General features: G+C 50.5%; 1 protein-coding gene across 1 annotated transcript in view; it reads left to right on the top strand.

Annotated features, from left to right (window-relative positions):
- Window positions 1-8794, top strand: part of ABCG8 (ATP binding cassette subfamily G member 8) — a 26198-nt gene extending 17404 nt beyond the window's left edge. The window contains exons 7-13 of the mRNA XM_017544848.2: window positions 950-1112; window positions 1199-1279; window positions 2751-2950; window positions 3383-3459; window positions 4405-4672; window positions 6323-6450; window positions 6538-8794. Coding sequence (XP_017400337.1) covers window positions 950-1112; window positions 1199-1279; window positions 2751-2950; window positions 3383-3459; window positions 4405-4672; window positions 6323-6450; window positions 6538-6675 — 1055 coding nt within the window. The 3' untranslated portion in view covers window positions 6676-8794. The remainder of the gene's footprint in view (window positions 1-949; window positions 1113-1198; window positions 1280-2750; window positions 2951-3382; window positions 3460-4404; window positions 4673-6322; window positions 6451-6537) is intronic.
- Window positions 8795-10132: the final 1338 nt, after the last annotated feature.

The following is a 10132-nucleotide window of genomic DNA, read 5'->3' as shown; positions in this document are numbered from 1 at the left end:
AGCTCTCGCCATCTGGGTAGAGCTCTCGCCATCTGGGTAGAACTCTCGCCATCTGGGTAGAACTCTCGCCATCTGGGTAGAACGCTCGCCATCTGGGTAGAACTCTCGCCATCTGGGTAGAACTCTCGCCGTCTGGGTAGAACGCTCGCCGTCTGGGTAGAACTCTCGCCGTCTGGGTAGAACTCTCGCCGTCTGGGTAGAACTCTCGCCATCTGGGTAGAACGCTCGCCATCTAGGTAGAACTCTCGCCATCTGGGCAGCACTCTCACTATCTATCTGGATAGAACTCTCGCCATCTGGGCAGCACTCTCACTATCTATCTGGATAGAACTCTCGCCATCTGGGTAGAACTCTCGCCATCTGGGTAGAACTCTCACCATCTGGGTAGAACTCTCACCATCTGGGTAGAACTCTCACCATCTGGGTAGAACTCTCACCATCTGGGCAGAACTCTCACTATCTATCTGGATAGAACTTTCACTAACTGGGAACCCAACTACTCAGCTCCCCTTGACCAGCCCAACTTCTCCCCATGGAGGGGCACTGAGTCCTCATCAAAAGCTTCCTGGATAGCTGGAGTTGGAGCCAGAGTATGACTGTGATGTGGCCCTTGGCTCTGAAGGCTCTTGCTCTGTCCTAAGATGTCCCCAAAATGAGCCAGGGTAGTGGGACTTGGGCAGGGCCTGTCCTGTTGCCCATTTTTTGATCCACTGCCCTTCTCCTGAGGCTTCTGCTGATGTGGTCAGGCCTGGCAGGGTGAGGGCCCAGCCCTTGGGGTCCCTCTGCCTCTCTCTGTTCTGTCCCTTGTTTCATGGCTGAGGGTGCGGAGCATGTCCCGGAGCCCCCTGAGGACTGACCAGCATTGTGGGCTGGGCATGCACCAAGCTCCTCACTTGTGAGCAGGTGCCAGGGACCAGGCCACTCATAACTCCACATCCACTGCTTGCAGTGGACCTGACCAGCATCGACAGGCGCAGCAGAGAACAGGAAGTGGCCACCAGGGAGAAGGCTCAGTCACTTGCAGCCCTGTTTCTAGAAAAAGTGCGTGACTTGGATGACTTTCTGTGGAAAGCAGAGACAAAGGATCTTGATGAGGACATCTGTGTGGAAAGGTAAGGCAGTGGGCGGCTCTGAGAGGAGAGCTCCCTGCAGAAGGTGGCTGCCCCCCGACCTGGCCACATCTTCTGCCTCCCTACAGCCTGGCCCCACCAGACACTAACTGCCTCCCGAGTCCTACGAAGATGCCTGGGGCGGTGCAGCAGTTTACCACGCTGATCCGGTAATTATCTGTCATTTTATTACTGACCCCCACGCCAAGTCTTTGTGTATCACATTAAGCCCTTTCTATGTAGAGTGAATTTGAAGGAAGAAGCGAGAGGTAGAACATTTGAAAAAACAGCCTCCAGTGGGGTGTGGTGGCTCAGCCGTGTAATCTCATCACTCTGGGAGGCTGTGGGCATCAGATCACTTAAGTTCAGGAGTTTGAGACCAGCCTGGGAACATGGTAAAAGCCTATCTCTACAAAAAATACAGTTACAGTGGCGTGGGCCGACTTGGTAGGCTGAGGTGGGAGAATTGCTTGATTCCTGGAGGTTGAGGCTGCAGTGAGCCATGATCGTACCTTCACTCCAGCCTGGGCAGCACAGCAAGACCCTGTCTCAAAAAAAGAAAAAAAGAAAACCGTATTGCTGGGACTAGCACTAGCCCTCAGCGTGACACAGAACACCGCAATTACTTTTATTCTTTAAACAAAATTAAGATATCCTCACCAGCTGGAAGATCGTAGAAATAGCATAGGGAACTTGTAAGTAATGGAGACCATAAGAGAAAATCTCTAGTAAAAAGGGAAGTCCCGGCCACATCAGCCCTCAAAGAAAAGCAGACGGCACTATGTGGTGTGTGTCTTTCCTGATGTTTCTATACACACACACACACGTTTCTAAACGTAGTGGGATCATGATCTGCATGCCGGTCTGCAACCAGCTTCTTTCCAATTAGGGCAGCGCCTCTACCTCCCGTCTGATTGGGGCTTCCTTGGTGTTCCAGTGAGTCTAGACATAATCACCCCCCAACCTGTTAAGTCCATATTGATGGCCAGAATATCTTCAGGCTTTTGCTGCTATAAGCAATGAGGCAGCCGACATCCTTGAGTGTACATCTTTTATTTTTTTTAGGCAGAGCCTCTGTTGTTGCCCAGGCTGGAGTGCCCTAGGTCAACCTCAGCTCACTGCAACCTCCACCTCCCGGGTTCAAGTAATTCTCTGGCCTCAGCGTCCCAGGTAGCTAGGATTACAGGTGTGCACCACCACGCCCAGCTAATTTTTTGTGTGTCTTTAGTAGAGACAGGGTTTCTTCATGTTGGCCAGGCTGGTCTCCATCTGCTGGCCTCAAGCCATCCGCCTGCCTTGGCCTCCCAAAATGCTGGGATAACAATCATGAGCCACCACGCCCGGCCTGTCTGTCCATCTTTAAGGACCTAACTGAGGTTTTCCTCAGAATCGTTTCTTTAAGTAACATTACCAAGCTGATACATTGACCATAAAGGCAACAATCACTCGTTGAGTAGCTACTTTGGGACAGATGCTGTCATCAATTTTCTGATTTAATCCTCAGAGCAGCTCTGTGAGGCTGTGATTCCCACCCCCATTTTGCATATGAGAAAAACGAGGCTTACAGAGATGGTGACATTCCCAAGGCCACAGGGCTGGTGTGTGCCGTCACCTGAGCATCTCTTCCTCTTGGTTTTTAAGTCGTCAGATTTCCAACGACTTCCGAGACCTGCCCACCCTCCTCATCCACGGGGCGGAGGCCTGTCTGATGTCGCTGACCATTGGCTTCCTCTACTTTGGCCATGGGAGCATCCAGCTCTCCCTCATGGACACAGCCGCCCTCTTGTTCATGATCGGCGCTCTCATCCCTTTCAACGTCATTCTGGATGTCATCTCCAAAAGTGGGTGTGGCCCGCTGGCGTGGCCAGGGAGGACCTCAGCCACCTCTGAGCTGTGTTCCTCTGAGCTTCTGGGGAGAACGGGTTTGATTTCATCATGATTGTGATATACAACACAATAATGTTTTTAAAGTTTGTATGTTAATATCAGTATGCAAATGAAAGCAAATTACCGAGTCTTAGCTGTTCCTATCCTAGCAGGATTTATATTTGACAGCAGAACACAAGCTACAGACTTGCAAAACGTGCAGAGCCTCATCAAAGATCTAAATTAGGGTGGCTTTTCTGTGCCTACTTTTTTTTTTTATATATATAAGAGACTTAGGCAGTATGATTCAATTCAACTAATTTGAATTGTATTGAGAGTTGCCAAAACAGAAACACTGTAGATTTCTTCTACTTTTTCATTCTCTTCTCCTTTCTCCCATTTTTTAGGTTACTCAGAGAGGGCGATGCTTTACTATGAGCTGGAAGACGGGCTGTACACCACTGGTCCATATTTCTTTGCCAAGGTGACTGGGCAGGGTTGAGAGCAAGTGCCCCCCCCCACCAGGGTGGGGATAAGTGTGGAGAAAACATTGCTACAAGGAAGGCTCTTCTGAACCATGAGGGCATGTGGCACATGAAGTCGCAGATGCCGCATTTTCTAGGGGAGTTTCAGAGACTCGACCTTTTATTTTAAACATTTACTAAACGACCAGGACTGTGGATCAGGAATGATAGTTTTGTGGTCAGGAGGAATCTAAACAAAAGAAGGCCTAATTGTATTTGACCTCTTCAGAGCCTCACTGTGGCCCCCAAGCAGGCCAGGCAGGTGTTTCCTGGAAGCAGAGGTTCAGACAGGCCACGTGGCTCTCCAAGGCTACACAGCTATTCGGTCTGGTCAGGAGGAGTAGGGACCTGAAACCAGGTCTTAGGATAGCAGGTACCCACCGCCACCGTGGGGAAACAGGCTGAACTGCCCTAGAGGGAGCACTTGGCATCTGCAAGAGGGAAGCCAGAACTGAGCTCACGTGCCTGGGTCCCAGCACACCCTCCTGCCACAGCCTCATCAGGAGGGAAGGGTGCCATGGCGGGCATTGCTACTTTTAAATGTTTATAATAGGCCGGGCATGGAGGCTTATGCCTGTAATCCCAGCACTTTGGGAGGCCGAAGTGGGCGGATCACCTGATGTTGGGAGTTCAAGACCAGCCTAGCCAACATGGCAAAACCCTATCTCTACTAAAAACACAAACATTAGCCAGGCATGGTGGCACATGCCTGTAATCCCAGCTGCTCGGGAGGCTGAGGCAGGAGAATCACTTAAACCCAGGAGGCAGAGGCTGGAGTGAGCCGAGATCACTCCGTTGCACTCCAGCCTGGGCAACAAGAACGAAGCTGTCTCAAAAAAAAAAAGGTTTATAATAATGGCAGTGAAGGTGCTGGCTTCACATCCTTGCAAGGCTGTTCTTTGCAGGTCCTTGGGGAGCTTCCGGAGCACTGTGCCTACATCATCATCTATGGGATGCCCATCTACTGGCTGGCCAACCTGAGGCCGGGCCTCCAGCCCTTCCTGCTGCACTTCCTGCTGGTGTGGCTGGTGGTCTTCTGCTGCAGGATTATGGCCCTAGCCTCCGCGGCCATGTTCCCCACCTTCCACATGGCCTCCTTCTTCAGCAACGCCCTCTACAACTCCTTCTACCTCACCGGGGGCTTCATGATAACCTTGAGCAGCCTGTGGACAGGTGAGGCCTGCTCCCCGCGCCTGGGCCAGCTTCGTTAGGCCTCATGAGGCTGGATGAAGCCTGCTTTTGTCCGGAGATGGTCACTCGCTATTTAGATCCAACTCGAGGCTGGCCCTTCTGGAAGCAGAAGCCTTTGCCCACTGTCCTGCAGGCAGAGGAACGATTCCATTAGAGGAGACAGATGCACCTCCTCCTGTCCCACAGCCGATACCCAGAAGTCGCCCTCGACTCTCTCCCTCCCTCTCCACATCCACCTGTGAGCCAGGTCGATTCTGCCTCTGGTTTCTCTGAAATATCTGCTTGACTGTGTCCCTAGCCCTGGACGCAATCATTGGAGCCTGGGCCACTGCCATAGTCTGGTCTCTGTGACCTGGGCCCTCCACATCCCCGTCGACTCAGGCATGCAGAGAGCTTTCCAAGGGCAAACCCATGCACCTCTTTGTTCAAAGCCTCCAGGGCTGCTCAGTCCCTGCAGCCTCCCAGCTTTTTGAAGCCCCCAGCACACCCCACCCTCTCACCTCTGGGCCTGCCCGGCTGCTGTCTCTGGGAATGTCATGCCCCTCCTTCCATAGGCCTCACTTCTGCCAGGCCTTTCCTGATGCATCCGGGCAGGGCTCATTGCCTCCTCCCCCACCCCGTACCATGCCACCCCCATAGGATCAGGGCACAGGCTCCACCGTCTCTGGTGTGGGGCTGCTGAGTCTCCTCAGCCCACATACTCCATGAAGCTGCCACATGCAGGGCGCCTCAGCAAATCCCTCTCAAGAACTGCTATGGATCAGACATGTGGGTGACCCCATGGCCTCTCAGCTCCCTCGGCCCCAGTCCACGTCCCCAGAAGCCTCTCTGCCCTTTTGCCTCTTGGCCTCTCTCCCCTCCTTGCTTATCAGAGGACTTGGGCCAGAGCCATCATGGCGCTGTCTCAGAGTGCGATGTGCCCTTGTGCAGGTGGGGGAGACTGTGGGAATGTGGGGAGACCATAGGAATATGGGGAAACGGTGTGATCCTGTCAATATAAAGGAGATCACGTGGCTTTCCAAGGCTATTCTCTCAGAATATGGGGAGATTGAGAATATGGGGAGACCATGGGAATCTGGGGAGACTGTGATATGGGGGAGACTATCAATATAAAGACCATGAGAATATGGGGAGACAATGAGAACATGGGGAGGCCATGGGAATCTGGGGAAACTGAGAATATAGGGAGACTATGGGAATATGGGGAGACCATGTCAATATAAAGGAAACTGTGGGAGTATGGGGATAATGTGTGAATATGGGGAGACCATGGGAATATGGGGAGACTGAGAATATGAGGAGACTATGAGAATATGGGAAGACAGTGTAAATATGGGGAGACTGGGAATATGGGGAGACTGTGGGAATATGGGGAGGCTGTGGGAATATGGGGAGACTGTGGGAATATGGGGAGGCTGTGGGAATATGGGGAGACTGGGAATATGAGGAGACTGGATATGAGGGAGACCATGTCAATATAAAGAAGACCGTGGAAATATGGGGAGATTGTACGAATATAGGGAGTCCATGGGAATATGGGGAGACTGTGGGAATACGGGGGAGACCATGCGAAATGGGGAAGCTGTGAGAATATGAGGGAGACCTGTGAGTAATGTGGCTCTCTGTCTCCAGTGCCCGCGTGGATTTCCAAAGTGTCCTTCCTGCGGTGGTGTTTTGAAGGGCTGATGAAGATTCAGTTCAGCGGCAGAGCTTATAAAATGCCCGTGGGCAACTTCACCATCCCGGTCCCAGGAGATAAAGTAAGCGGGGAAGCCCTCAGGTTCTAAATGGCTGGATGTCTGGCTGCCTGTCCTCCTAACGAGCCCGCTGCATGTCTGTGTCTCCAGATCCTCAGTGCCATGGAGCTGAACTCGTACCCTCTCTACGCCATCTACCTCATCGTCATTGGCCTCAGCAGTGGCTTCATGGTCCTGTACTACGTGTCCTTAAGGTTCATCAAACAGAAACCAAGTCAAGACTGGTGATTCATGCCGGGCGCCTGCCCGCTGGTGGGGGACCCGAGCAGACCCTTCAACTGCACTCCTTCCTCAGGAGCCCCTTCCTGGGGACAATGAGGACAATGACCCTAAGAAGCTCAGCTACATCTGGCCCACAGTGCTGCAGTGGCACAGACCGGCCACAGGATGGCAGTAGAATAAAGACAGTCGAAAGGGATTTCTGCTCACTGGCAGGAGACTGAAGACTGGGAGTGAGAAAACCTGCACTCAGTGGCGCCTACAACGTTGCTAATTTATTTCCTTTTGATATGTGTGTATATAGGCAACGCGATATAGGATGGGAGCAAACTAGGAATAAATTGAGTAGCTAGACTGCAGGAATTGTTAGAACCCAGAGAGAATAACAGTAGCTAGCAGATCTGGTCTCATCTTCCAGGGGCCCCACACTTCGTGGGAGCCATCATCAATACAGAATGTGACCTAAGATGTACCAGCAAGATGCCACCCTTTCTTTTTGTGTGGGGTCATGGGCTCCAAAAGCCAACGTGAACAATTAAAAATTTATTGGGCATCTACTCTGTGGCAGGTACTGGGCAAAACACTTCAGGTGAGCTATCCTTTGAGGTTAGTGGTATCCCACTTTATAGGTGTGAAAACTGAAGCAAAAATTCATTTTTCTAAGGGCACATGGATACTTTCTGGTGGAGTCATGTGGAGGGTCAGAAAAGCCTTTGGAGTTATAGGGCAGGGGGCAAGACCTGAGTCCCTGTAAGGCTTAGGAGCTCAGGAAGGCTCTAGAACACAAATGGGGCCTGTAGAGGCTGTGTTAACTCAGCCAGGCTTCTTAGAGTTGCATTTCACTGACTGATATGGTTTAGCTCTGCGTCCCCACCCAAATCTCACCTTGAATTGTAATAATCCCCACGTGTCAAGGGCAGAATCAGGTGGAGATAATTAAATCATAGGGGTGGTTTCCCCCATGCTGGTCACCTGACAGTGAGTTCTCACGAGATCTGATGGTGTGATAAGGGGCTTCCTCCTTCGCTGAGCTCTCATTCTTGGTCCTGCTCCCTTGTGAAGAGGTGTCTTCCACTGTGATTGTAAGTTTCCTGAGGGCTTCCCCAGCCGTGCTGAACTGTGAGTCAATTAAGCCTCTTTTCTTTATAAATTACCCAGTCTTGGATATTTTTTCATAGCAGTGTGATAGAGGATGAGGCCTGCCTGGGTTTCAGGACCAGCCTTGAACCTTTCACAGTGGCCAGAGGAGGGGGTGGCACAGGGCCAGGTTGCACACTTCATGCCTGAGGGTTGGGGACTATCTGACCTAAAACAGGTGCACAGAGGGCAGGAGAGGATGGTCCCAAAGGAAAATTAGAGTTTAGAATCAAAAGAAGGGGAAGATGGGTGTTGGGGAGGCAAATAGCCAATACTCTTTATAGGTTCGCTAGAGCCTTGCTACTCCAAGTATCGTCTCTGGCACAGCAGGATGGGTACAGCTGGAGCTGGTTGGGTAGGTCCCAATGAGTCTCAGGCCCCACCCAGGCCCACTGAGTCAGAGCCTGTCTGCATCTTAAGATCCCCTGGTGATCTGTGCACATTCAAGCCTGCTGCCCTTTTCCAAAGCACCCACCACACTTAGGATGCTTGCATAGTCATCTTGCCACCATCCAACCTGCAGACTCCATTCTTGAAATTCACTGGGTGTTCCTATCATGTCTTCTGTAGCAAAAGAATCTAGATCAGAATCAACTCTTGGATCTAGTTCTCAAGTCTCTTCGGTTTCCTTCAGTTCAGAACTGTTCATCAACTTTCCTTGACTTTTGTGACCTTGATACTGGATTTTGAAGGCTGTCTCTCAATTTGGGCTTATCTGATATATTTTCATGATGAAACTCAGGTCACACACCTCGGGCAGCAATATCACAGAAGTGATGCTGTGTTCTGCCCAGTGTGATTTCAGTTTGTCCCATACCAACAACGTTCGCTTTGATTACTTGATTAAAGGGGAGTCTGCTAGGCTTCTCCACAGCCAAGTTACTATTTTCCCTACCTTAATAATTAATAAGCAAGTTGTAAGTGGCTACTTTGAAACTATGTAAATTGTAAACCTTCCGTTTATTCATTTTAAAAGTTTGATCAATGTAAACTTGTGGTTTCCTATTGTATCCGGTAGATTTTAACCTTTTACATTCTGATGCTCAGCTTGTCCCTGATTTGGCCAGTGGAAGCCCTTTGAGCTGGCTTCTGTGTCCTTTGACTTGTCCTCATCATCCTTTGAAGGCCTGAAACAACAAAATGTTACAGGCTCATCTTTTTTTTTTTTTTTAAAAAGACAGTCTCACTCCATAGCCCAGGCTGGAGTGCAATGGTGCAACCTCGGCTCACTGCAACCTATGCCTCCCAGGTTCAAGCGATTCTCTTGCCTCAGCCTCCTAAGTAGTTGAGATTACCAGTGCTCACCACCACACCTGACTAAATTTTGTATTTTTAGTAGAGACAGTGTTTCACCATATTGGCCAGACTGGTCTTGAACTCCTGGGCTCAAGTGATCTGCCTGTCTCAGCCTCCCACCACACCCGGCATCTCAGGGTTTTCTTGTATTTTCATATCCCAGCCTGGAATCAGATGTTTCTCCAGAGATTCTAGGTTCCTTTTAGTGAAAAATGGTATTTAGAAGCCAAGATCTTAGTGATAAGCATGCTCATTGCTTTTGGAACATCTCTGCTCCAGGCTGTCTCAGTGAACAGAATTAGGGAGTGTGTGTGTGTGTGTGTGTGTGTGTGTGTGTGTATGTGTGTATAAACATGTACGATATACCTAACTACACATGAGTTTACTCTGATAACACCTATTCCAATCTAGTACCACAGGGTTGATCCTCGGTTCTTTCCTCCTCTCTAATTGTGAGAAACATGGCTTTCATTATCCTTGCTTATTTACTCATTTGATTAACCGCCTGCATGTGAGTGATCTCCCATCTACACTGCCACGCCTTCCCCTGTGTGGACATCCTTCTCACCCTGCTCAGGCTCTAACTCCCACGCACAGCTGCCCTGAGTCTGCAGCTGTCTTCCTCACCCTTCCTTGGCCACTATAGCTTCTCCCCACCTCCCCATCACTGTGGTCCCCTAATGGCGTTAGGTCTGAATGAAGAAGGGGGAAGGATGAAGAACACATTGGTATTTTTTCTTAACTACCCAGGTAATTCTAATGTGGAATGAGGGTTGACAGCCACTAAGCTATATCACCTGACTCTGTGAGTTCACCACTCCGTCTGCAAAGGGCTTTGGTAACTCAGTGGCTCTGTGTGCTGGGCTGCAGGGGAAAGGGGCAAAGTGCAAAGGCAGGAGAGAGGGAGAAGCTACAGCAGCTGCTATTTATTTGTGTTTTTTTCCTGTGGTGGTGGTTCTCCACCCTGGTTGCCCATGCTGGAGCTTTAACAAAGGCCAGTGTGGACCCATTGCCCAGAGATTCTGATTGCATG

This window comes from Cebus imitator, unplaced genomic scaffold (assembly GCF_001604975.1).
Source record: "Cebus imitator isolate Cc_AM_T3 unplaced genomic scaffold, Cebus_imitator-1.0 Scaffold172, whole genome shotgun sequence".
Taxonomy (NCBI): Eukaryota; Metazoa; Chordata; class Mammalia; order Primates; family Cebidae; genus Cebus; species Cebus imitator.
The sequence above is the reverse complement of the archived record's forward strand: the minus strand, read 5'-3'. Positions and strand labels throughout refer to the sequence as shown.